Source organism: Fukomys damarensis, unplaced genomic scaffold (assembly GCF_012274545.1).
Source record: "Fukomys damarensis isolate Sample0158 unplaced genomic scaffold, DMR_v1.0_HiC HiC_scaffold_20, whole genome shotgun sequence".
Taxonomy (NCBI): Eukaryota; Metazoa; Chordata; class Mammalia; order Rodentia; family Bathyergidae; genus Fukomys; species Fukomys damarensis.
Genome location: NW_022900932.1, coordinates 9,075,115 through 9,101,779, shown reverse-complemented (window position 1 = coordinate 9,101,779; position 26,665 = coordinate 9,075,115). Strand labels below are relative to the sequence as shown.

Sequence of the window (26,665 nt, the reverse complement as noted above, 5' to 3'; positions counted from 1 at the left end):
CCACCTCCTCCACCTCCCCCACCCCCAGTTGTACTTCATCCCACTGCTCCATCTCCTGCTCAAGCAAATGCTGTCTTGGCTCCAGGAAAATCAAACTCAGCTGTATCTCAGACACTCAGTTCTGGCTTCCTGGGTCCTAACATTCTGAGCCCAGTGTTGCCTGTAGCCTTCAAGGCCTCAGCACAGCCAGCTACCATTCCTTCTGATGAGACAGCTCCTGGGGTGAGTGAGAGTGACCGGGATCAGACTCTGTTCTCTATGTTAGTTCGTCCTCCCCCACCTCTCTCAAGTGTGTTCAGTGAACAGGCCAAAAAGGTGGAAAAGCGAAATTCATGCTTAGCCACAGCCAATGCTAAGGATCTGTATGACATATTCTATAGTAGCGGTGGAAAGGGGACCCCTGAGACTAAGCTGAGTAGTGGTCCATTGGCCAATGGGGAAAATAGCCACCTCCCTAAAATTGAAAATTCACATACCTCTTCCAGTTCTCTCCTGACCAGCAGTGCATCCCAAAAGAAACTGCCTCAAGAGAGAGGGTTGGTCACTGCTTCTCTAGTCAGCAACCATGAAAATCCCATTGTAGAATCTGTGATGTGTGTAGGGAAGAAGTCAGTTGTAAAGGAAATAGAACCAAAAAGCAGAGACTGTAGCTATAGTTTCTTACAGCCTCTGACGAGGTTGTGCCAAAACAGGCCTTATAAAACTACTACCCCAAAGACAGACACTTCAGCAACATGGACTTCTAACTCTTTCCAGAGTGATGCTGATAGGAATCTAGCTCTAAAGGGGCAAATTGAACTTGACCTGGGAGAGCCAGGGCCCCCTGGTATAGACCCAGCTCCTCAGCTGTCAGGTATACACTGTCATACTAAGGAGTCTCAGAAATTGGTAGAAGTTCACTTCATAGGTTCTGGTAACCAATATAAGGAAAGCCAAGAGCTCCACAGCTGTAAGGATTATGGAGAAAGTGAGATAGAGACAAACATTGAACTAAAAGGAAGGGTAGCAGTTAAAGAGGGAGCAAGTGCCAACACTGGGCCCCATAGCATAGAAGATTCTAATTTGAACCATGGGATCAGATATACGTGGGAGGGAGAAATAGAACAGCCAGAGTTACTAATGATTGACAAAGAAGTTGAACAGTCTAAGAAATTAATGACAGGACACGAAACTCTAAGTAAAGTAATCATTGAATCGAGTGCACAGGCTCTCTCTTCTACAGAGGCAAAAACAGACACATTTCCATCAGAAGACAAGTCTTTACTCCAGCATTCACAAGATAAACGGGGGAAATTTTCCACTCCAGAATTGCTTCAGTATCCAACAAGATCAGATGCATGTTTAACAGATAGTCCCTGGGAGCAGGGAGTTTCAGGTGGTAGTGAAGAGTGGCTAGAAAATTCAGCTGCAGAATCAGCTTCCAGAACTTCTAGGTACAGACATTTCAAACTCCAGAGAGAATTGTCGAAAGATTTTCAAGGTAAAATGATCTATGAGCTGGCCATTTGGGATGAGAACAAGAGCCCAGAAAAAACTAAAGTGGAAACTGTAAAGCTACAAAATGTTCATCCAGAATTAACAGCAACAATAGAAAGCAAGGCCTTAGCAGACCTTGAAGCTACACACTTAAAGGACCTTGGTGCCCTGGGGAACCTGGGAGATATGCACGTTGATATCTGTGATACTCGGGTAGACCTAGGACACAGACCCCCAACTGCGCTGTCTCGGAAAGCGTGTGAAGAAAATTCTGTATCATCTACAGGATATAGTTCTACCTGCAGTGACTTTGAAGCAGTCTCATCTTTTTCTGGGTTTCCATTAGTTTCTCCCAAAACCCTGGTGCTTAACTTTGCAACAGAGGGTGAACACAATTCCTCTAATTCCAGAAGTGTGAGGATCACTTCTCCCAACATTGTGAAAACTGGACTTCCTACAGAAAAAGTTGACTGTGGCTTGGGCAGCCTGGAGAGAACACATCAGGCCCTTGACCTCTTGTCAGGGGGAAGGCTGCATGAAGAAGTAGAAGAAACTTCCCAGTTACAGAAGCAAGAGTCACTCAGGTTGGAATCAGAAGCACTTAGTCCTGCAGGCCTTGGGCCATCTCCTTGCCTTCCAGATCTCGTTGACTTTGTCACACGGACATCTGGCACTCTGAAAGAGAAACTGTGTTCTCCATTCTCTGGTCCAGATAACTTTCCTAAATATAGCTCCCTGGATATGGGACCACTACAGCTAGAAATCCCGAATGTCTCCATCAAAGAGGTAGCAGTTTTTCAAGTAGATGAGGACAATGACAACCCTTTGAATGTGGTCAAACCTCCAGAGTCAGCATCCCCTTCAGGGGAGCAGGTAGATGGAGGCAATATGGTCCCTGAGAAAATGGCTGAAGAAGAAGCTGCAGTTGATCCCTTCCAGAACCGAACAGAATCCAGGGTTCATGACTAAACGTCCAGGGCTCCTTGTGGATGAACCAAATTGGCTTCTAGAAATTGTATGCCCAGATGATCTAGGACTGGTTGGCAATCTCATCTGGAACCTACACCATGAGATGCAGTCAACATCTTACAGTAAATATTTATAGAAACTAAAAAATGTACCTCCTTTCCTTTTTTCCTTTCCCCTTAAAATACCAGACAAATCAATCATAACTTCTGTATCTGTAAAAAATATTTTCTGTTAATTTTTTTTATCTTTTCCAAATTATTTTCTCCTACTTTGTCATTAAAGTCAAATGTCTGTCTGCTCACCACGTAGTGTGCTTTGATTGTATTTTGGCTTTGATGCTGCCATTTCTGAAATGTGGGGGAGGAGGGAAACAGAACTGACTTGTCCAATTGCTGTGTTGTATTCCTACCAAATTTCCTGGACAATTGATGGATCTTTGGGAGAAACACCAGAAAGCTTGTTGAAATGGAAAGCTTCTACTAATAAAGGAAGAATTGTTCGTCTCTAGGCTTCCATTTGGATGGGCCTGCCTTAACATTGTTTGAAATGCAGCGTGAGTAGCCCTTTTGTTTATTGTTTATTTACTTCCCTTATTGGCATGTCAGCTCCCATACTTCCCTTCTTACTCTGTTGCTGTTGCTTGAGATGGTCCTGCTTGGCCCAGAAGCCTGTTTGGAAATGGTCTCAGTAAACTTGGAAGGAAATGGTCTCAGTAAAGTTGGAAGAAAATCTGGCAGACTCAATTTTGGAAGACAACAAATCGGTAAGACTTATTCATGCATGGCCCAATCCCAGGAGCAGATTATTTTTGAGGAATCACTTTCATTTTTAAAATGACATTTGCTCATTGTACTGTGCTCCAGTAACACTTTGTATTAAATTGTTTAGCAATCATTTCTCTTCTGAAGAGGCAGAAGATCTGAAACTCATCTTGAGATTGAACTCATTCTGTTCCTCAAACCTATATGTATCCCTTTATCTATCTACCTCTCCCTTTCCCAAGTTATTTCCACCACAGTGTGATGTTTTGGGTTGTACATTTGTTAAAAAGATTAAAGAATTTGTAAGTTGGTTTGAACATGTTTAACTTTATTTTAATGTGTTAATTTTATGGAATAAATGCATTACTCTCATGTTTCTTTCTGGATTGTTTTGAAACCACACACATTTGAACTTCAAAGAAAAACTAGAATAGTGAACCCCTACTGCCCTGTTTGTTCCTGCCTTCATTTTTTTCCCACTTGTCAGAGTTCCTTCCTTCCTAAAAAAAAAAAAAAGGTTAGATAGTCTATGCCCCTGTGCTGCCAGATATGTGGTGAAAGGCCTCAGTGGTCTGGTATTGGTTTCTTCTTATTGTGAAGCTATTATATACCCTTGTCTTGGCTCAGGCTGTTCTAGGAACTGAGATTCCTGGGGACATTCAGGTTCGCTGAGGGTCCTCCTAGGAATCGGAGTCAGTCCTCAGATTTTCTAATCTCTGTCTCAGTTTCTTTCTGCCAGCCCTGTTGTCAGCAATTTGTAACCTGGCTGCTCAGCATATTTTTCTGAGTCCTTTTCTCCCACCTATTTCTCAAAGGTAATACTAGTTTTATTCTCAGAATTATTTTTTTCCTTATTTCCATGTGTACAGAGCTGTAGAATCCTTACACAGAATTTCAGGAAATTTTAATATTTCTAGAGCCTTAATGTCAATTTAGAAGTCATCCTGGCCCCTCTTCATGTTGTAGAAAGGGTATAGATTTGAGAGAACTAATCATTGAATATGCCTTCACCATTTGCTGTAATTTTGGACAAGTTGCTTTATCTCACTGTGTCACAGGGTTCTTTTAAAATGAGGGTCAGTATCCCCATCTCAGCACCAAATGTTTACAGGGTTAGGCTGTCCTGAGTAATCTCTAGGCTTACTTTTTCACCTGTAGACAATTCAGCACTCTCTTCTGACCTGGAAATCACAGACCGACTTTATTTATTTGGTTTTTTTGTGACAGGGTCTCACTATGTAGTTGAGACTGACCTAGAACTTACTGTGTAGCACAGGCTGGTCCCAAACTCAGTGCTCCTTCTGCCTCAGCCTCCTGAGTGCTGGGATTACATGTATGTGCTACCGTGCCCAGCCACAGACTGACTTTAAAAGCTATCTTTTAATAGAGCGTAAACCCCTGAGTTTCAGAGAGATTTGTTTTCTCAGTTATTTCCTTCCTATCTTGGGATGTTATATAGGAATTTTGGGAACATATGAGTTAAACACTAGTTTGGCCAAGCATAGTGGTGCACACTCATAGTCCCAGCACTTGGGAGGCTGAGGCAGGAAGATTGCTATGAGTTTGAGGCCATGAGTTTGGGCTACCTAGTGAGTATAAGGCCAGCTTGACCTACATAGCTAGACCTTGCTTAAAAAAAAAGTTTGTGCTTATTTTCAGGCCTGTTTATTAAGTTTGACATCTCTTTGGGGAAAGGTTTAGGAAAAGAAAGTGGAGAAGTTAATCATATGCAGGTCTTAACCTCACTCGGGGAGTTAACCTAGAGTTAGGAGGGGGCCATCTGAGAGCAATGATAAGGGAAAACAAGTAAATTTCAGGAAGGACAACTAATTTGGGTAGATGGGGCTGGAGTACTTAGAGCCGACATTTTGGTAATATAATTTCTGGGTAGCTTCAGGATTTATACCAAAGTTGCCTACTAATCTGGAGCTTTTTTAAGAAGGCTCATTTCTAAGAATTGCAGGAATGGCATTCTTCATATCTGCTCTGAACCAGGAGAGGGAAAACTTAGGATTCCATAGTCTGGGATAGAAGTGTTGCTGCTTTCTGACCCTTTGATAAGAGGGAGAGCTTTTAGGATTCCTTAGTCTGGACAGGAAATGTTGCTGCTTTCTACCCTTTAATGGGTGAAATCTAGCTTTGGAGCTCACGCAGAGAAGCCATATGAAAAGGGGGGGTGGGGTCCTAACCCACTAGTTGGCACAAGAGGCAGGGCATATATCTTTTTATGCCCTCCCATCACAGTACTAAATAAAGTTTCAACTTGGAGACAAGGCACATGCAAGAACAAGCCCTGATCTTTTCATGTAGGTTATATATACTGCAGGTATGTTTTAAATTTCTGCAAACATGAACAATTTTTATTGGACCCCCTCATTTGAGCACAAATTAACATCAGTTATGGTTAAATGTGGGCAAACACATGTACCACATCACCCACATGTACCTAATTTGTATAAATAACCCTCTTAAAATTCCGTTGGTTTTGTGAATGAAGACTTCCTGCCTTGTAAGCTGTCATTTTCCTAATCACAAGGCATGCAATGCTCTTCTGCTAATACTGCTGAGTAATATAGGAAAGCAGTCCCATCTTACCCCATGCCTCAACTCTACAAATCAAAATCCATAAATTGTGGGATGTTTTGGTAGTAGAGCATGCCAATATATGATTTTCTTACCAAGTTTCTAGATTCAGGATCTGAATAAGAATGAATATAGACACACAGGACATATGAATCCAATAGGAATGTTATGTTTTTAAAGGGTGAGGATTCGGACAAGAGATATCCTATAGCAAATGAGGTGGGTTTTTTGTTTTGTTTTGAATAGCTTTAAACTTTGCCTCTCCTCACCTTAACAAGATTTACTAGGTAGGTCCATGGTGAGATCCTAAGCAAAGTCAATGATCTCTGTGAGAACACAGACACATGGAAATAAGGACTAGAAGGATATTTTTTCTTAGAGTTTAATTTTATGTTTTACTTTTTAGCTTAAAAAGTCACGTACGTATACAATATCAGTATTCATTGGTAAACAAGCAGTTGAACTTCACTGAGCATCTACTCTTAAAAAAAAAATTACCATCATCCTGAGCTACCCTCACCCATACTAAGCTCTTGGAAGATAATTCATAAACATAGATATTTATGTTACAGCACTTAACATGGTTATAATTTTACATGTGTGTGTTTCTTTGAATAATACACATCCCACCCCGAATGCATCATAAACTCCAAAGCAGGCATTTGCCTTTGCTTGCTGCTACCTCATCATTGTATTCACAGTGCACAGTTGCCTGGCACATAAGGTGTGCAATAAAAAATTTGTTGTAAAAATCACTGTGGTAATAGCTGTTTTTCTTAACTAAAATTTAGTAATTTATAACAGTAAAAACTGAATTGCTGATTGTAGTTTGTGGTTGCATAGCACTACAGAAGCCAGCTGTCTGTGGTCTGCATACAAAACGACGTCTGTACAATGTATACGTCAAGGCTGCCAGTGGTCCCTGTTTCAACAATATTCTGGAGTAGGGTTACCACCCTAGGAAGGATATACACTGCCCATGCAGCCCCTAGAAGAGAAACCAAGTATGAGAAGGCAGACTGACTTTAGAATTACCACAAAAACAAAGACTTTGAAGGCTCTAATGCTCATACGGCCTCCTTTCTTCCAGTCAGATAAATATGTTGAAGTCGGCCAAACCCTAAATAAATCCCTCTGATTTGGCTGCAGGAATAATTCAACATTTTATGGCACAGCATCCTCTTGTCACCTCATCAAGACTAAAACTCTTTCTGGATGGAAACAGTGTTGTGAAGTTTATCTTGGGAAAATGAGCAATGATTTTACTTTTTGTCTTTTGTGTTGCTACCTTCTGATCATGAAAGTGCATTTTATATAAAAGTAATACCCATAAAATTTGCATGTACATATAAAAATATGTTTATGTCAATAAGGGTCAGCTGGTGCTGCAGAATTATTGCCAAGTTTTGGGAGTTTTTTCTCCTGTATATATTAAAAGAATATTTTAGAGCTGTCTCTTATTTGGTGTGTCATGTCCTCACATTTGTCATCTCTTTTTTTTTTTTTTTTTTTTTTTTTTTTTTTTTTTTTTTTTTTTTTTGTAGCAAGAATCAAATTCAGGACCTTGCACTTGCCAGGCAGGTGTGGTGCCACTGAGCTAAACCCCCAGCCCTCATCTACTTTCCATAGTTACAAATAAGTCCTACCTTTCCCCTCAAGACTTCTAAACCCTTCTGCTGCCTCCCATGCTGGGAAACATAACTTCTTAATCTCCTTCCTTTCTTTCCTTCTCCCTCCCTCTTTTGCCTCTTTTGTTGAGCTGATTGTGCATGTCCACTGATATTCAAATATTTGGTCATTGTATGAATCAAGGCACTTGTTTCCACAAAGCTTGCTTTCATGTTGGAACACAATCTGTTGCATGAAAAAGGGTATATGATAATTTATATCTAGTTATAATGATTTAAAGTTTTACATGATTCCATTCCTTCCATTCATGGGGAATCAGGCAAGAAAGGAGTTTTGTAGAAAATAAGGGAAATGAATATGTTTAAAGAAGTGACTGAGCAGGATTAAAATAAAGGCATAGTTGCATAATCAGAACAAAAGGTAGAGAATGTGGAGAAAGAACGCAAAAAGATAAAATCAACCATACTGAAGTATTACTTTCATCTCATTCTGTCCCTGCTAAGGTTCCATTTAGTTTTCCCATAGCCTATTTGCATAAGAAATATGATCACATTTTTACTGGTTCTCTCTCACCACTCTCCCTTCTTTTTAGGAGCAATTCCAGAAGTCTGCAGATTTACCAAAAGGACTGCTGCAGACATTTCTGCTCCAGGAAGGAAAGGATAGAAGCCGCAGAGACCATGGAAAGGATGAGCATCCTTGTGACCAGTAGGCAATCATCTGTAGGGTCTGACTTCCAGAAAGTGGGTGTGGCTGTGAAAAAAATGCCCTGCCATTTTAGCTACCAGGAAATGGTGAGTTGGATATGTGAGTGATTATATCTGTTTTTGTATCAGCAGAGGAAGACAAAATGAGATGACATAGTGGGTGTGTATTTTAGACTTCCCACTCTATATCTCATTCAACATTGTATAAATTCTCTGTTAAACCTCTATCTCTCCTTTTGTGCTATGATACTTGTATTAAAACTGTGGGCTTCAGGCCTTCCCATTCTTCTATACCTTCAAATCCCTAGCAAGTAGAATATCATCTATCTTGGTTCTCGCTCCCTTAGAAGAATCAAGAGTAAAATTGCAAAAGTCAGAGTAACACTGGATAGGTCTTTAGAGGAGAGTAGTAACAGTAGGCAAAAGAGCCGAAGGGAGGGAGCCAGTCACAAAGGAATGTTTTAAAAAGTCCTCAGATATCAGACTTCAGCATTGTCTACTGGTTTCCATTCAGTTTATACCTCCCCTATACTGTGTCATTCCAAAATACCAAGGAAACACCTGACTCTGTGTCCATCTAAAATTCCAATAGGTGCTTCTCTTAGTCTTCTTTGTACTTGGAACTGTGGGCTTAGCAATCCAGTGGGAATGAGACCCAGAACCCAATAAAACTTAACTGACCTGTAAATCCTTAAAACTCTTAAGATTCATTTACATCTGAGGTGCCCCAGCTCCAGATTCACCGAGAAAACTATTGACCAGGTTTTGTTACTGATTGGTAAATCCAGTCACTTTTAGAGTCCTGGAGGTCTAGTTTACTGCCCAACTAAATCTATGGTTTTGGTAACTTTTAGGAATTCTTGTGATACTGCAAATGTTTTTCTTTAAGCATATAATATATAACCAAAGCCTTCAGTAGAATAAAAGGTAAAGGGTAAAAAGCATCCCAGGGCCTCTTGGAACTGAGATTATGTCCATTAAGGTCTAGTCATTCCTAAAACATGACCTTGTGGGTGAAGCAATGAAAAGCGGCCTAGTGCCCGGGCTGCCAACACTTTGTCACTACCACTTTATCTCTCTTGCTCTAACCTAGTCTGTTTTTCATCAACCATCATGTTATCCTTTCCAGAGACAAGCAAGGGTGTTGGTCACAGGCTGGAATTCAAACTGTGGTCCACATTTATACCTCCATCCCCCGTCTCATAGCTCAGACCTCAGTTCTGCAGTGATGTCTGAAGTGTAAGGCTGAGGCGCACCGATTGGGGAAGTGGGGAAGAGAACATTTTTAATGACATTTTCCACTTTGTACTTCTTTCATTTTATATGTTATAGTTCACCTATAAGTGATGAAATGTTTTAAGATCTACTTTTATTGAACTATAATTCATAAAACAGTAAATTTTACATAACATAAAATTCACTATCTTAAGTATACAATTCTTTGGTTTTTAATACCTTCAAGTTATACAACTACCATTGCCTCTAATTCCAAAATACTTCTATCACTCCTCGCCCCCCAAATCCCCTGATATGCTGTCAGCAAAAACTCCTAATTACCATTACTGTCAAGTTGCTCCTCAGAAGGGCAGTCACTAGTCTGTTTTCTGTCTCTTGGCTTTACCTGTTCTGAACATGAGTCATACAACTTGTGGTCTTTTGTGTCTGACTTCTTTCATTTAGCATAATGTTGTTAAGATTAATCCATACGGTGTCATGTACCACAGCTTCACCGTATTTTACAGTGATATACCATGAATGTATACCATGTTTTGTTTATCCATTAATTGGTGAACATCTTTTGTTGTTTCCACTTTGGGGTGGTTATGAATGACATGACACATTCATGTACAAGTTTTTGTGTGGACATGTTTTCAGTTCTCTTGGGTGTATACCTAAGAATTGAATTGCTATTGGTAATTGTGTAACTTTAAAAAATATTTGATTAAAGTATAATGTTCATATTTTTAAAGCACATAAGTCCAAATTGTTCAGATCTATTTTCATGAAGTAAATATACTTTGGTGATCAATAATTATCATAAAGTGAACATTCCTTCATAATCAACAGCTAGTCAAAAAAATATGACCAATACTACCTGAATCCCATTTCATATTCTCTTCTAGTCTCCACTATCCCAAATATAAGCATTGTTGTGATTGCTGCCTCAGGTGCTTCTGGAAAAAACTGAGGTGAAATTCATATCATAAAATATGTGATATTTTCATCTTCCCAAATGAAAGCACTGTATCCCTTAAACAGATGGTGATCATTCCCATCTCCCTGCAGTCCCTAGCACTAATCTCTTTTCTGTCTCTATGGGAATACCTGTCCTAGATATTTTCTATAAGTGGAGTCATACAGTATGTGACCTTTTATGTCAGTATTTTTTTTTACCTAGCATAATGGCTTTCAAGTTCATCCAGGATGTAGCAGGTAATAGTGTTTGTTCCTTTTACAGCTGAATTAGTTAGATAGATAGATATCTAGATACATAGATAGATCAATCTCATTCTTCATTCATTAGTAGGCATTTCAGTTTTTTCCATATTTTGGCTATTGTGAATAGTATTGTTGTGACCATTCATATGTATTTGAGTCTCTGAGTTTCAGTTCTTTTCAATATATATCTAAAAGTGGTATTACTAGTATATGGTTATTCTATTTTATTTTTCATGTGGTGCTGCGGATTGAACCCAGGGCTTCACAAATATTAGGTAAGAGCTCTACCACCAGTGAAGCCAACTTTTCTTGTTAGAAGATTTTTAGTTTTGACACAGGGTCTCACTATGCAGTTCAGACTGGCTTTGAACTCCCAGTGATCTTCTTGCCTCAGCCTCCTGAAGGGAGGATTACAGGTTTGCACCACCATGCCCAGCACGTTTTGGTAATTTTTCTGTTTCTAGGAATTTGTGCATTTCATCTGGATTTTCAAATGTATTGGCATACAATAGTTTGTGGTATTCTTAAAATCCTCCACTCAGGAGCAAGATACTCTTTGCAGCCTCAAATTCCCATAATCCTTAAAAGTTTTTATCTGGAAATTAGAGTGTCTTTCCTTATAATACCAGAGAGTCATGGGGAGGATGCTGATTAGTCTAACTTGAGACATATTTCTATCCTTGAACAGTTACTGTGGCCAGCCAGGTGGATAGAGCACTTAGACTAGGCCCAGGTCACGAGTACTCCAAGGAAAGGTCTACCTCACTGGACTAAGTGGAACCTGGAATGGGGGTAAGTGAGGTTTTCCAAATGAAATGTTTCTAAGTGGAAACTTTAAATGTCCACTGTGAAGCTGAAAAGATTCAGTGCCCTCTTTATGTGTAGATTTTATTTCTGGGGGCTTTTTATCAAGAGGTGAGTGTTCAAGTTCTCCCCTAGAACAATGCCTTTGGGGAGGGGATGGTCTTGATGGGAGAATAGTGATAACAGATAAAGGCTTTAATGCCCTTCCTATTCCAAAAACTTAGGGCATGGGCTGGGATGTAGCTCTGTGGCAGAATGCTGGCCTAGCCTAAAACAAAACAAAACAAAACAGACAAGTTTAGGTGAGAAAATTCCCAATCATTCTGCTTTTTTTTGGTTACAGGGGATTGAACTTGGGACCTTCTGCTTGCGAGGCAGGTGGCAGAATTACTGAGCTAAATCCCCAGCTGTACTTGGAAAGAGGATGGAACTTATTTGACTTCTGATTCTGTGACCTTGAGCTTCATACACGAAATGAAAGCCTCCTCCAGTGAAAGGTAAAATTTGTATATGTCTGGATTCATAAGATTAACTTGTTTCAGCCACATTAACATAGCTGTAGAAGCTGGAAGGCTTTTTTTTTTTGAAGCAAAACATTTATTGATATATTTTGGATATACATAATGGTAACACTCATAGAGAATTTGCACCTGTACTTGAAATATCTTGCCTCTTCCTCTTTTTCCCATTCCTCTCTCCCCTCAACTCCTCCTCCCTTCTCTATATACAAGCTTTGTTTCTAATTTTTCCTTCTATTTTCACTTTTTTATTGTTCCTTCTTTTCCCGATCCTCCCTTCCTTGTTCCCCTTCCCATTTGAACATTTTCTTCCCATTTCCTAATATCTATTATACATTTTAGTCCTTATCCACTTTCAGTTTGTCACGTCAGAGAAACAATGCGGTATTTAAATGTGTGTCTGATTTATCTCACTTAAGAGTATGGTCTCAAGGTCCATCCATTTAACTATAAATGTCTCAAGCTCCTCCTTCTTTATGACAGAGTAGTACTACTCTATTGTATTAAAAAAAAAAAAAGCTCCACATCTTCTTTATCCATTTTTCTGTTAATGGGCATTTGGGCTGTTTCCAAGGTTTAGCTATTTACAAACTATGCTTCCATAAACATGGGTGTGCATATATTGCTGTGGTAGGATGCTTTTAATTCTTTTGGGAAGTTACCAAGAAGAAGAATAGCTGGGTCAAATGGAGCCTCTAGTTTTAGTTTTTTGAGGAATCTCCACACTGATTTCCACAGTGGTTTCACCAGTCTGCACTCCCACCAGCAGTGGAGCAGGGTTCCTTTTTCCCCACAGCCCCTCCAGCATTTGTCATTGGTTGATTTCTTGATAACAGACTTTCTGGAGTGAGACAGAATCTCACATTGTTATAATTTACATCTCTCAAATGACCAGTGAATTTAAGCAATTTTTCATATATTTATTTGCTATTTCTACTTCATCATCTGAGAAATGTCTGTTCATTTCAGTTGCCCATTTTTGGATTGGGTCTTTAAATTTTGGCGGGTGATCTGGTTTTTTAGAGTTCTTTTTATATTTTAGATATTAGTCCTTTGAGGAATAGCTGGTGAAAATTTTTTCCTACATTGTGGGTTGTCACTTCACTCTGTTGATGGTTTCTCTCACTGTGCAAAGCTGTTTTTGCCGGGGGTATATGGGGATCAGTGGCATCATTGAGCTAAATCCTGGCCCATACAAAGCTTTTTAATAAGATGAGATCCCAGATGTTGATTCTTTGCAATAGTTCCTGTGCAATCAGGGTTTTGTTAATGTCTTTGCCAACACCAATGTCTTTGAGACATCTACCTATTCATCTTGTAGCAGATCAATTATTTGTTTTAATATTTAGATCTTTGATCCATTTCAATTTTAGTTTAGTGTATAATGAAAGATGCGGGTCTAGTTTCAATCTTTGACATGTGGAAAGCCAGTTTTTCCAACGCCATTTATTAAAGAGTCTGTCTTCCTGTGAAGGTGTTTGGCTCCTTTGTCAAAGGTAAGGTGGCTGAGTTTGTCTGCAGTTGTTTCTGCATCTTCTAATCTGTTCCATTGATCCTCAGGTCTGTTTTTTTTGCCAGTGCCATGCTGTTTTTATCACAGTAGCTTTGTAGTACAATTTCAAGTCAGGGATTTTGATGTCCCCTGTGGAAGACCTATTTTTGTATATGATAAAAAAAAGTCCCTCCCTAATCTTAGTATGAAGGTAAGAAGTTTCTACTACTTTACAACTCCAAGGAGCATTCCCATCACCTCAAATTTATAGGCAAGTTTCCTCCTTTTTCCTCAGTTTCCAGTATAAACAAACATTTTCATTCTGAAACTTACTTAGAGGCAGTTATCTTTACATACTGTCAGGTGAAATGTACATTTCCAAGTAATTCTTTATTTGTTTTGTTTTTTGATACCTGAAACTTACTTAGAGGCAGTTATCTTTACATACTGTCAGGTGAAATGTACATTTCCAAGTAATTATTTGTTTTGTTTTTTGATACTAGGGATCGAACTCCGGTCCTTGCACATGAGAGGCAGAACCACTGAGCTAAATTCCCAGCCCTCCAAGTAATTCTTGAAAAGCCAAATCCAACCTTTCTTGGAAAAAATCAAAGCTGTTGCTGGTTTCTTCACATTCATATGGTGAAGGCGGAGGGCTAGAGGGGCTTTCCTGAAATTTGGATTCTGAATTAATCCAATTGATGCTGCTGACTCACAATGCATAAACACAGAGACCTGAGCAGCTGAGTACTACTGGCTATAGAGAGAGTTCTCTCAGAGGTTCATGGCAAGGTGATGCTGGGAATCAAGAAAATCTGACCGTCTCCCAGAGCCGTAGATGATACGACAGCAGTTCTCTACAGGTAGGGGATTCATGTGTTTCTAAGAAAGCAAACTCAGTCTTTTTCTGTTCTGCTGTATGTGGTTTTGTTGTTTTGGTGCTAGAGTTTGAACCCAGGGCCAGGCACGTACTAAGCATGAGCTCTACTACTAAGCTATACGGCCAGCCCTGTTTATTTGTTAAGTAATATAAACTACAGAAAATGAAGTTTTCTAGTTGAGGGAAAAATACAATGAGAAAGCACAAGGTTTAAAAGTAATAAAGGTTTCAAAACTCCAAAAGTACAAAGAAATAAGACTATTTTTCATTGACTTACCAGAACTTAGTGATTTTTTTCTTTGAGAAGTATCTAGGAACAAAGCTCTTGATGCCATAAAAGTCAATGGGGTTGGGGCTGGTGAGGAGCAAGGCCCTGGGTTCAATCCCCAGTACCACAAAAATAAAACAAAGGTCACAAGCATATGATACTGTACTGGAACAAGTCTACAAAGACATAGAGTAGATGGAATTTATAGTAGCAAACCTACCCCGAAATAGCAGCCATATATAAAAGGTGCTGTAAAGTTTCTCTAACACTTTGCCACGTTCTCTCATTTGCCATGTACTTAATGATAGACATAAATTGTGCTACATAGTAATTATGCTCAATTAGCAAGTTCCTGTGAATGACTGTAAATAGTGGGACTGGCTTGCTGCCAAAGCAAAGTTTCAGTTTAAAAAAAAAATTGTATCTTGTATTTATGATCAAGATATCAGTTTAAATCATATTCCCCATTTTGCATCACACATGTTGATCTTCATGGATATTAGGAAACACGTTCCTAAGACCTTCTGCCTAGGTAGCTGAGCTTCACTCCAGGGTTTTGTTGTCAACTCTCCAACCATACATCCCCTCCCACTCCTACATCTCTCTCACACTCACACTGGGGGGCTTGAGTATACCACTGAACACTGGTCTGTTGAGCATTGTGCGCCAGGAGCTGAGCAAAACACTGAAAATACAGTGGTTGGCAGGGCAGCCCTAGTCGCAGACTAGATTGGACTCTCCCTGCGTGACATCTCTGCCTTTATTGGTGGCAGAGGTGCCACACGACTTTCTGTCAGCCTTTGTTTCCTCATTTGGTTCAGCACCCAGACAGGGAAGCAGAGCTGTCATGGATTGGGCCCCACAATGCCCTCCAGCAGAGAACAGTGCTGTAGGTGTGAGTGCCTGGGCCCAGAGCCTAGTACCGAGCAAAGGAGGGCAAGCTTGGGTTAGCAGGAATTGCTAAGGTGACATACAGATGCTGTCATACAGCATGTGGCCTTTTATGTGTGGCTTTAATGTTTTGTACTTCCTTTTCGTGGCTCATATCTGGCATGTGGATGGATATACCACATCTTGTTTATCCACTTGCCATTTGCCAGGCTTTGGCTATTGTGAATAGTGCTGCTTTGAGCATTTCCGTGCTCATTTCTCTTAGGTGCCTCTTGGGTGACTGGCAAGTGCTGTGGTGACTCTGTTGGACACTTTGAGGAGCGGCTAGACTGTTGTCCAAAGTGAGTACCCAGGTGAAGGGAGGGCAAGGGGAAGGGGAAAAATAAGAACTAAGAGATGTCATGTAAAGGTACAAGAACCCAATGATAAATGTGACTGTATTGTTTGCTTTAAATGTACCAATAAACTTAACGCGGGGAAAAAAAAGTGAGTACCCCACTTAACACTGCCACCAACAGCGTATGAGGGATCCAGTATGGCCACGTCCTTGCATCCCTCCCTTTTTATTGTTGTATTATAGGTTAGTCACACATCCTTGTTACTGGACTGTTAGCAGATATGTGCTCACAAATAATTTCTTTGTTTTACCAGAAAGTTCCTTGGAGTTCTTTGCAGCATTAGTGGGCCGCTCTCCCTTCTCCCAGTACTGGGTATTGAACCAGGAGCCCCGCTGCTGTTAGGCACTGCTATGCTCTACCACAGAGCTACTTGCCAGGCTTGAGACAAGGTCTTGGTAAGTTGCTCAGGCTGGTCTCAAACTTGTGATCCTCCCGCCTCAGCCTTTTGACTAGCAGGTATTACAGTTATTCCATACCTGGCAGGTGGGCTACTTTTAATATTTTAAAATCTTTAAGTAGAAATATGTGATTAGTGTTTGAGTATATTTCAAATAAACATTTTAATGTTATGAGCAGCCATTGATCTGTGCAGACCCTGTTTTGACGCATCTTGGTGAGAGCTATGGTTCCCTTGGCTTTTCCACGCGGGTGCTGTTAAGCTCATGTGTGTGAACACATCTGATTCTCATGACCTGTGCGGCAGATGCTGCTGTTGCGATGCGCACTGTGTGGATGAGGACATGAGGCAGAGGAGCCGGGCACCACCTGGTGTGGGAGGCAGCCCGAGATGGCCCGAACTCTGAGCTCTCCACTGCTCACTGGACTGTCCGAAAGGAATTAACCCTGCCGGAACGCCCACTGCTTGGCTTAGAGAGCGAGAACAGTGTTTCCACCATATCTGCCTAGGGACGCTGCTTTTCCCGAGAGCCACACTAGGCTTCATCGCTGCCCCGCCTCACACGACAGCGCCAGGACTGGCTCAGCGCTCAGCGGCAGCCCGGGCTCCTCCCCGAGGGTCCGGCTTGCCCACCCCCGCCAGGGAACAGGGCTCCTTTTCTGGGGTCTGGGACAACCGAAGGCTGTGGGCGGGGCTGTGGGAGGGCGGGACCAGCCCGCTGCGTGGGGGCCGGTGTGGTAGCGACTGCCAAGACGGTGGAGCCATGAGCTGGAGCTGCCCGCGCTGCCTGGAGCCTGTGTACTTTGGTGAGGCCAGGCGTGTGAGGGGGGTGTGCATGGGCCGGGGGTGCAGGACGGGTCCAGCTGGCCGCAGACGCAGTCGCAGCCTGGCACGGTCCCCTCCTTGCCCAGTGCGCGGGCTGTGGATGCAGGAATCCCGAGTGAGCGGCTAGGTATTCCAGGCTGAGGGAGAAGTGGGGTCCCCACTCCGCAGCTGCCCACCCTGTCCCCTGTAGCAGAGAAAGTGAGCTCTCTGGGTAAGAACTGGCACCGCTTCTGCCTGAAATGTGAGTGCTGCCACAGCGTGCTGTCCCCAGGAGGGCATGCAGAGGTGAGTGGGTCGAGATTCAGCCCCATGTCATATCCCACCCCAGACCCCAACTCAGGGCCACCCACCGCCAGGGCTGGGATCCACAGTGTGCCCGGACCCCATGGCCTGCTCTGCCTACCTGGTCCATAGTGGAGGTTCTGTCAGGACACCCCTCCCTGCCCCAGCCCGTCTTGGCCTGAGTGACCCCCTTCCCTCTGCTTTGCCCAGCACAACGGGAGGCCCTACTGCCACAAGCCATGCTATGGGGCCCTCTTTGGACCTCGAGGTGAGTACCAGCCTAGGAGGGCCAGCACAGGACCCACCCTGCCCTGCCCTGCCTGTGATCCATCAGCCTGGCCTCCCTGCCCACCTTCTCCCTGCAGGGGTGAACATCAGTGGTGTGGGCTCCTATCTCTACAATCCCCCCACGCCCTCCCCTGCCAGCACCACCCTCCTCAGCCCCAGCAGCTTCAGTCCCCCCAGGCCGAGGACCAGCCTCCCCCAGGACAAGAAAAGTAAGTGAGGTCGGTGGCAGCCTTCCCTGTGCCTCCTCAGGACCCTAATAGGTCTTCTTGTCCCACCCCTGCACCTCTGTCTCTGCAGTTTTCTCCCAGGCCCCTTCTCTGTTACTCCCTCAAGTCAGCTACCAAGTTTAACAGGTAGAGTGGACAGATGGCATCGTCACCTATTCTATCTTTGAGGCATCTGTGGTCTAGAGAGGGCAAGTGACCTGGCGTAGTCACACAGCACAGGACATGGCTTGGGAGTAAGATCTACAAGTGAGGGGTCATGGGCTGGGCTGGCGGTGGGCTCTTCACTTCTCTCCACTGTCCCTGTTCCTCTGCTGTTCCTGAGTGGGCAGTGACACTGTGCTCCCAACACCTGACACCCTGCCCTGGCTGGCTCCTTTATCAGCTCAGGTTTCCCAAGGATTGAGTTGCTGACAGGGCTAGGCTGGTGGCCCCGACAGGAGGCAGGTGGTCCCTGATGCAGAAGGGACTGGGCCCATGGCCTCAAGGAAGGTGGGTGGGGGCCACCTGGGTAGGGCTCTGGGACAAGTAAGCATGGGTTTGGGGAGACGATGCCATGGCAAGCAGGTGCTATGGGCCTCACTGGGGCCTCTCCCCACCCCGAAAGTCCTGCCCTGCATGAGGACATTCACAGGAGAGACCTCCCTTTGCCCTGGCTGTGGGCAGCCTGTCTTCTTTGGTAAGTGACAATGGAGAGCTTGAGGCGGGGACCCTGGGTGGGCAGCAGAGGCAGGGAAGAAGTGCCACTTCTCTCCACCACCAGCCGAGAAGGTGATGTCTTTGGGTAGAAACTGGCATCGACCCTGTCTGAGGTGCCAGCGTTGCCAGAAGACCCTGACTGCTGGGAGCCATGCTGAGGTGGGCAGGGGAGGGGTGCTGTTGGGCTGGGATGAGGATACAGGTGCTGGGAAGAAGAGCACCAGGCTGAGAAATTCTCATCTGTCCATGTTCCAGCATGATGGTGCCCCCTACTGCCACGTCCCCTGCTATGGCTACCTGTTCGGGCCCAAAGGTGGGCAGCCTCACCCCAGACCCTGGGCCTAGAGTGTGGCGTGTACGTGGGGTGGGGGATATGTGGACAACTTCCTTCCTCTGCAGCCACGCAAACCCCTGCCCCTCAGTTCTTTCCAGCCCTCACCCCCCGCACCAGCGTAAAGCCTATGGTGATAGGGCTCTCTCTCTCAGGTGTGAACATCGGCAAGGTGGGCTGCTATATCTATGACCCAGTGGAGATAAAACCCAAATGAGCAGCTCCCAGGAGAAGTCACCCTAATGCAGGCTTCCTGCCACCCCTCCATGGTCCAGTGGGGGCTATGATTTCTTTCTCGGGTCCTGTGGGGTACAGAAAGGGACCCTGGGTCCCTGGGCCTACGCTCCATGGTAGGCCAGAGTCTACTCTAGACTTTTTCTGCCAATTCTTGCGTTTCCCATTCCCACTTGGTTAGGGGGCACAGGCCATCCCCACTATGAATGACGCCGCCCCCGCCCAGCCTTCTCATCTCTTGTCCCAGCAAATTCTGGGGCTTAAAGATACTCATCAAACTTTTGTTTATTGTGCCTCAGCCTCTCTGGCTTCTCCAATAAAATGTTGGCTTTTATGCCCTCAGTTCCTTGGGCACCAGGGTAGACATTCTGTTGGATGGGAGTAGGGGTCCCTGGAGAGTGGCTTGGAGGAGGCAGGGCTAGCCTGCCCTGGCTGTGCTTCTGGTTCCCCTGGCCCTGGCATTGGACAGCCCCCAGCACTATACAGGGGACAACATGGGACATCCCTTCTCCAGTGCCATCTACAAGAAGCACCTTGTTCAGTTGAGCAAAACAGATGCTGTGGTGAGGTCAGCTAAGATGCTTCATCATCATGATTTGGGAGATGAGCAGACTGAGGCCCAGAGAGGGAAAGCAACACACCCAAGGTCACACAGGAAATTGTTGGCAATTTTGAGATCAGAGCCCAAAGCCAATTCAATGGCTTCCCATCTAGGGCTGTTCCCAAAACTACTCACTGCTGCCGCCACCTAAGAGGCACCTTTATTCACAGAATCCTCCCAGCCCCATGAGGGGTGCCCAAGATCTCCTGCAGACTACTGCTTCCTGGGAAGTGGTCCTTTTGCTGATGACTAAATAGTTAAGTCTGGATGTGTACAGGCAGGGGTTCCCATGGCAACTCCAGCCCTGGGCAGAGGGGTTTGACAGCCCCAGCTTGGGTCACAAGAGCCTGCCCTTCTGTGCTCAGTGCCTGCCACAGAGCTGCTTGTGGAGGTCTGTGCCCAGCCCCACTCAGTTCCGGATCTGCATCTCTTCCTCCTGAACACTGGGCAGGGCACTGGGGAGGACAGAGGAGGAACAATGTGGGGTTAGAACTTGCTGCCCTGGCCTCCCCCCACTCCTGGCAGATACACTGTACTCCCACAATGACTCACACATGCCTGTACACTTCCCGATGTGCAAGCACGGCACAGTGCACACACAGCCCTCTCCTGAGCAGCCCGAGGGCGCTCTGTGCGCGAGTGTACAGACCCACCTTTTCCCTCAGGGCCTGGGCTCACTCGTGCACACTCAAACGTGCCCCAGGTACATCTGAGCAAGGGGCAGGTCGCCAAGCACCTGCACCAACACACACGTGCGCACACCTTGTTCTCTCCACGTCCTGGATGGTCTCTGGCAGCTGTGCCCTCTTGGTCTCTGGCAACAGGAGGGTAGTGCAGGCAGCCAGCAGAGCGATGCCCCCGTAGGCAATGTTGGGCAGTGGCAGCCACACTCCGTCCAGCAAGGCCGCCAGTGGGGCCAAGGATCCCCCCAGCCGGCCCACCAGTGAGGTCAGCCCTAGCCCTGTCTGCCTGTTCAGAGGGGAGCAGGGAGGCAGCTGCTTCTCACTCTCCTTCTGGCCACCCCTGCCTCACCAAGCTCCCTCCTCTGCCCCTTTCCCCGACACCGCCCACCCATTCCCAGGCCAGGAGCCCCCAGGCCAGTGTCACCAGAGTGCCAGTCAGATGCGACCAAGAGAGAAGAAAAGCTACAGACGGGATGGGAAGGAGCAGCGTGGAAGAGCAGCTTGCCCGAACGCTCCCATGTCAGAAGCGCCCACGTCTTTCTACAGAAACCCAGAAGCACTGCGCCCCCAGCTGCCAAGAGCCCAAGGGCGGTGGGCTGGGCTCCAGACAGCTCAGCCCGGCCAGCAATAAACCGGACAGGGCGGGCAGCATGGGGCTTTCTGAGACTGTTTTCCTCCAAAGCAAGTTGAGAGAGGTAGTCCGACCTGGCTTAGGACCGCACCGTACGGAAGACGAAATGCCCCACCCACTCCAGGATTTGAGTCAACACAGCCCAGATCGGGGCTCTGTTGGTAGAACGGGGAGGGACTAACAAGCTTGAGCCCGGGTCAGTTGCCTGGGACCCTGCTCTCTGGCTCCCTCACCTGAGCACTGTAGGGTACAGCTCTGATGTGAACAGGTAGGCCGTGGTGAAGGAGGCCTCAGAAAACGCTTTCCCCATCACGGTCAGGGCGGTGAGCCAGGATTTGGTCTCTGAAGGAAAAGGGTTTCCGGAAAGGGAGGGAAAAGAAAGAGGAGCGCCTAGGATGCGAGCGGAGTCTTTGCAAAGGATGGTGGAGAACGAGGGGAGGGGCGTTTCCATAGGAGGCAGAGCCGTCGTGGGCGGGTGTCCTTCACAGGAGGCAGGGTGGACAGGATCCGGGATTAAGTGTGGGCCCTAAGGAGGTGGCTGTGTTTCATAGGAGGTGGAGCCATTGTAGGACAGGCCCCTGGTGGGCAAATTTTTGCAGGAGGCGGGGCTATGGAGGCGGGGCCAGGCTGGGCGGGGCTCACCCGAGGGAACTAGCAGTCGTAAACCGAAGGACAGCGCAGTGCCCACCAGCGTGCCCACCTCTGTGGGCAGGCGCCCCATGTAGCGCACTGACAGGTAGACCACCAGTTTGGAGGGTATCTCCACCGCCCCGAAGAGCAGCTGTCTCTGGAACACAGTCAGCCCGAGCCCGGACAGGTCCAGCGTGAGGCCATAGTAAGAAAAATTCACCCCAAACCTGGAAGGAGCAGCAGCACCACTCAGGGGCCCATCTCACCCCTTTGTTCTCTCTGCTGTGGAACTTTGCACTTTTAGGGGAACGATCTGTCCTTTCTGAACCTGCTGCCTGGAACTTCCGCCACCCATGAGCCGTCTGAGCCTAGGATATGCCAGGGCCAGAGGGCTATGACCCCTCTCTTCACCAGTGGTCCATTTTACAGTCATGGAAGGGACTCACTAGGGCCACGCAGGGAAGATGCAGAGCCTGAATTTGAACTCCTCTGCTGCCTGCTCCATCTACATCTTCCCCAGCCAGATGCCTCCTCCTTCCCCCAGGGACCCCAGATCCCTCCTCACCACATCATCATGCAGCACAGAGAGATGTGTCGCAGCCGCGGTGTGCGGAACAGATCCAGGTAGGAGGGTCTCCGGACCACCCGCTCAGCTGATGCCACTTTGCTCAGAGCCTGCGGGGAGGAGGAGATGCTGTGGCTCAGAGTTGCTCTCAGCAGGCTCGTGGGGTTTCCACTGTGTCTCTCTGGGTCTCTGGCAGAGTTGGAGGGGCACAGGGAGCTTTGAGGTGGACCCTGAGTGAGGTGTATATCTCCCAGGCCAGACAGGATGTCATAGTGTGTTTGGAGCTCTGCCCTGGGGACCAATGCTTTTCCTACCACCTGTGGGGTCTCTTGAGAGGGCTACTGGACACGGTCCCTCCACACACATCTGCACACACAGCCTCACCTCCACGCTCAGGCCATCCTCGCCCACAGGGCGCCCATTGAGCCTGGCACAGCGGAGCAAGTAGCTCTGGGCCTCCTGCACATGGCCCTGGGTCAGAAGCCAGCGTGCAGACTCAGGCACCCACCTAGGGGACAGCAGGAGGCCCTTCAGTCAGAGTCAGCACCATTAACCAAATCTCTCTCCTGGCCCATCACAGCCAGTCAGCTTCTAGGTCAGTGGTGCAAACCTTTTAGAGAGGAGTGCCCAAACTGCAACTCAAAACCCACTTACTTATCCCAAATACCAGGCGCTTCAATTAAACCGGAATACTGAGGTTTTTGTTTAGAAAAAAACAACTCACACATTAACATCTATTGTCTTGAAAGAGAAACAACACATGTGCCTTGCTGGGTTTGCTTCCACTGCACTAGGCTCTCCATCATGCAGTGCCTTTCACCTAAGGTCACCTCCCACTCCCTAGGAGCCCTTAGTATTTCTCAGGTCCACTGTAAAAGCCCCCTCTTCTCACACTTCCTCACCCAACCTTTACCCGACTGATTTGTCTCACTCCCCAAACCTTAGCTCCCAGCACCAGCCAAACATTTCTCCCCCAGGGCACAAAAGGGACAGACATACTGAAGTCCAGAAAGACCAGCTAGAGCCAGGCCATCTTGGGAGGCATAGGAGGTCACCCTGCTTGGCCTCCTGCCCTGCTACCCCACCCCTCAAAAGCTGGCCTCGGCTTCTGCTTAAGACGGTCTTTGTCTTTGTCTCTCCTGCTTTGCTGTCTCTCCCTCTGTCTCTTTGAATCTACCTTTCAGTTCTGGTCTCTCTCGCTGTCTCTCACTGGTTCTGCCTCTGCCTTTCTAGGTCTTGTTCTCTGTTTCTGTGGCTCTTTCAGTGACTCTCTCCGTCTCTTGGGTCCCTGGCTCTGTTTCTTTCCCTTTGTCCCTCAGTGTCTCTGTCTCCCAGTCTTCATCTATGATTACTTCTCTCTTTGGCTTCCTGCACCTCACACTACCCAGCTGCATTCCTCACCAGATGCTGACGATGCCCAGGACCAAGGGCAGGGTGACAGCCAGCAGAAGCCACCGCCAGTCCCGTATCAGGTACCCAATCAGTGCCAGCAGCATGACACCTCCCGACCAGAAGATGGTGCCCAGGACCCCAGCCACTGTGCGGTGCTCCACATCCAACCACTCCAGCTCTAGGCCCAGGCCGGACCAGGGAGACAGTTAGTGGGGCCAGGTGGGCTCTTGCGCTGCCCTCTCTTGTTCCAGCCCTCTGGGCCCTGCCTTTCCCCTGTCTGCCTCACCCAGCGGCAGCACAATTACAGTGAAGCCAGCCAGAGCTAAGCCGGTGAAGGTGCGGGTGATGGCGAACATGATGTAGTTGACGGAGGCCACAGATGCCAGGCCCAGCACCAGGGAGCTCACGTAGGCCACCAGCAGCAGGCGTCGCCGCCCAAACCTGTGAATGGTCAGGCGGTGTCGGTGACCTTAGAGATGCCAAGACAAGGAGCCCCACCCCTGCTGGTGAAAGAGGGGTCCCCCACCGTGCCCACTCCTGTATTCCCCCCAGGCCTCAACCTACCTGTCAGACAGGTATCCGAAGATCACGGCACCCACCAGCACGCCAATGAAGAATAAAGTGGATATCACTTTGTTCAGGCCTTTGTGCTCGCACACCAGGTCCCACTGCAAGCACAGGCAGGTGGGGCCCCCTGTGGGTAGAAGCCCCTCTCCAGCTGGTACCACCCTCTCCTCTCTGGATGCTGGGACCTTCTGAGGACAACCATGCCTATCAGCTACCTCCATGCCAGGAAATGACCTCCCCTCAACCGTTCAGTCCTGCCTGACAGGTGAGAGACTTTGCCCTTCCCCAGTTCTGCAGCTATAGTTCCTTTCCACGCCTGGACCACACACAAGAGTCCTGCGCCTCCCCTCAGGTGGATTCGCAGGCCTGGGGTGCAGCTCGGTGGCACAGCACTTGCCTAGCATGCATGAGGCACTGGATTCCATTCCCAGTGCTGCAGAAAAATGAAAAACAAAACCCAGATAGATTATGTAAATCCTACACCTGGGGCTGGAGACAAGAGGATGGGAGACTGCAGAAACACCCTTCTCAGCTCTGTCCCTGCTCTCTCTCAGGAGCTGCTGTAGCCCTTTCTTGCCTTAGTCACCTCCCAGGGAATGGCAGGAGCAGAGCTTCTGTGGAAAGGACCCTCATTACAGGCTGTGAACTAAACAGCCTGTACGACAGTTTGCTTGGTGCTCATGGATTCTTTCTACAGAGGTGCCAACTGAGACTCAAGGAGGTAAAGGCAGGACTCTAATGCCAACAGCAATCACCCCAGGCTCGTGCAGGCCCATCCCACTCACGTGCCCCTTGCCCACTGGGCTCCGGTACCTCTGTAGCAATGGTGGAAGAGAATTCTGAGCTGTCGTACTCCCAGCCCTGTGAGCAGGGAACTGTGGAGGCTGTGCCCTCCAGGTCCCCCAGGCTCTGCGCCTCTTTCCCCACTGTGGTGTTGGGGCGAGCCCAGGGGTGGGCAAAATGGAGGCAGGAGCTAAATGTGCCATCGGGCTCCCGGGGCAGGTGGGCCTCCAGCCACAGGTGCTGGAGGCTGATGTTGGCGGGGGTGCCAGGCAGGGCACAATGGTGGGAGGGCACAGCAGCCAGGAAGACGGGCAGGAGGAAATGCAGGGGCAGCAGTATCCGAGGCAGGGCCATGAGCACCAGGTTCCGCAGTTGGAAGGGTCCGAAGCCGCCCACCTGATCCAGCAGCCCCTCAAAGCGCATGCTGCCTAACCTGGCTGTCCTGCAGTACCCAGCACAGCCCAGCCTGCTCACCGCACAAACCCTTGGACTCTGGGGTGGGAGCTAATGGGCTGATGAGTGAAGTCTGCACCCAGAATCCAACCCCCAGGGGCTGGCCCAGATCTGGGCCCTCCCCAGACATTCTTGTGTGAAGGGACCCTGCCCGTTTAGTCTCCCGAGGGAGGGGAGGTCCTGCCGTCCATCCAGAGGCCACTGCTCTGTGGCTGTGGCACTTCCCATTGGCTCAGGGACCAAGGAGGGGGGCTCAAGCCACCACAGTGGGGTAGCCGGGTGTGCAGAGCCCCAAGGGCCCCTTAGCCGAGCAGTTCCTGTCCTGGATGCCCTTTGTCCTGTGAAGTGTTAGGTCACCTTTGTCTGTTTTCATTCACAGCAGTCTGGCCTGCAGTCCAGGACTCAGGACTGGTGGCCCAGCCCTTGCCAGGTGAAAGGTTTTTCCGTTGAGCCTCAAGGCCTCCTCTAGCCTCAGCCCTGTCACAGTCCTGCTGCCCCAGGAACCCTCATTCCTGTGAATCCTACTACTACCCGAATTCCTGACCCACAGCAAAAGCCGGGCAAGAGCTGAGGTTCGGCACGCCAGACCAGCAGTACGGGGAAATTGTCAAATTGGGTTCCAAAGAGCTCGATACTTTTATTTTTTTTGATACCGGGGATTGAACTTGAGACCTGCACTTGCAAGGCAGGCTAAATTGCCAGCCCAAGAGCTCTAGATTTCTAAACAACTGAACTTCCAAAGACGTTCTTGAAGAAAAGATCTATGCCAAGGGAGAAAAAAAAAAAAAGTTGAAAACCACTAATTTAATCTAGTTCCTGCTTTGAACAGATAAGAAGCCAAAGCCACAGCAGGGGCCTGCTGGTTCGGCAGGGATTGACTAAACAGCAGAGCTGACAGGAGCTGACAGGGCCCTGACTCCAGGCCAGGCCTCTCACCTTTGACCCATGGTGCCGAATGGCCAGTGATGACCCTATCTGCTGTGGGGATGTTCCCAAAGAAAGCTGCAGGAAAGGGGTGTCACGCAAACTGGGTGTGGTCGGTGGCGCAACAGGGTTAAGGTGAGGGCAAGAGAAAGCTGGCAGTGGTGACAGGAGGTGACAAAAGTCAGAGTGGGTCTAGCACAGCCTGTAGAGTACAGAGGAGCCTCGGGCTCGTCCCTGTCCTGAGGACGCTCACAGGAAGTAAGGACCCCCAAGATCAGCTCCTGTCCCCCAGCTTCCCCAGTACCTCCCAGAAAGGCCTCTTCCCTCCGTCCTCCAAACCC

General features: G+C 47.1%; 2 protein-coding genes across 4 annotated transcripts; one reads left to right on the top strand and one right to left on the bottom strand.

The window, feature by feature from the left end:
- The first annotated feature begins 2,445 nt into the window (after window positions 1-2,445).
- Window positions 2,446-19,369, top strand: Crip3 (cysteine rich protein 3). 3 transcript variants are annotated; one of them, XM_033766446.1, is made up of 14 exons: window positions 2,446-3,208; window positions 8,011-8,212; window positions 11,253-11,356; window positions 11,712-11,865; window positions 13,882-14,241; window positions 15,683-15,758; window positions 16,069-17,018; window positions 17,228-17,322; window positions 17,530-17,587; window positions 17,685-17,816; window positions 18,439-18,510; window positions 18,595-18,689; window positions 18,786-18,843; window positions 19,017-19,369. In XM_033766446.1, exons 7-14 carry the CDS (start codon window positions 16,976-16,978, stop codon window positions 19,076-19,078), a joined length of 615 nt encoding a protein of 204 aa, XP_033622337.1. In that variant the 5' UTR covers window positions 2,446-3,208; window positions 8,011-8,212; window positions 11,253-11,356; window positions 11,712-11,865; window positions 13,882-14,241; window positions 15,683-15,758; window positions 16,069-16,975; the 3' UTR covers window positions 19,079-19,369. The 3 variants fall into 3 exon arrangements, with proteins under 3 accessions (XP_033622337.1, XP_033622338.1, XP_010615966.1); XM_033766447.1 differs by lacking the exon at window positions 18,786-18,843; XM_010617664.2 differs by lacking the exons at window positions 2,446-3,208; window positions 8,011-8,212 and adding an exon at window positions 10,736-10,839.
- Window positions 19,370-19,393: 24 nt separating this feature from the next.
- Window positions 19,394-25,477, bottom strand: Slc22a7 (solute carrier family 22 member 7). The gene is made up of 10 exons (XM_010617665.3): window positions 24,978-25,477; window positions 24,162-24,265; window positions 23,884-24,038; window positions 23,607-23,775; window positions 22,590-22,713; window positions 22,206-22,315; window positions 21,653-21,867; window positions 21,244-21,352; window positions 20,459-20,665; window positions 19,394-20,151 (listed from the first exon to the last, which is right to left on the bottom strand). The coding sequence occupies exons 1-10, from the start codon at window positions 25,368-25,370 to the stop codon at window positions 20,106-20,108; spliced, it is 1,632 nt and encodes a 543-aa protein (XP_010615967.1). The 5' UTR covers window positions 25,371-25,477; the 3' UTR covers window positions 19,394-20,105.
- Between the last annotated feature and the right edge of the window lie 1,188 nt (window positions 25,478-26,665).

What these genes read in the sequence shown, in the direction of transcription:
- Crip3 (XM_033766446.1), top strand. Translation starts at nt 16,976, where the DNA reads ATGAGCTGGAGCTGCCCGCGCTGCCTGGAGCCTGTGTACTTTG. An exon ending in GGCCCTCTTTGGACCTCGAG is followed by an intron (nt 17,588 to 17,684) that starts GTGAGTACCAGC and finishes TTCTCCCTGCAG; the next exon opens with GGGTGAACATCAGTGGTGTG. An exon ending in CTGCTGGGAGCCATGCTGAG is followed by an intron (nt 18,690 to 18,785) that starts GTGGGCAGGGGA and finishes TCCATGTTCCAG; the next exon opens with CATGATGGTGCCCCCTACTG.
- Slc22a7 (XM_010617665.3), bottom strand. Translation starts at nt 25,370, where the DNA reads ATGCGCTTTGAGGGGCTGCTGGATCAGGTGGGCGGCTTCGGACCCTTC. An exon ending in CTGGGCATCGTCAGCATCTG is followed by an intron (nt 22,714 to 23,606) that starts GTGAGGAATGCA and finishes GCTGTCCCCTAG; the next exon opens with GTGGGTGCCTGAGTCTGCAC. An exon ending in CTGTGCTGCATGATGATGTG is followed by an intron (nt 21,868 to 22,205) that starts GTGAGGAGGGAT and finishes TGCTCCTTCCAG; the next exon opens with GTTTGGGGTGAATTTTTCTT.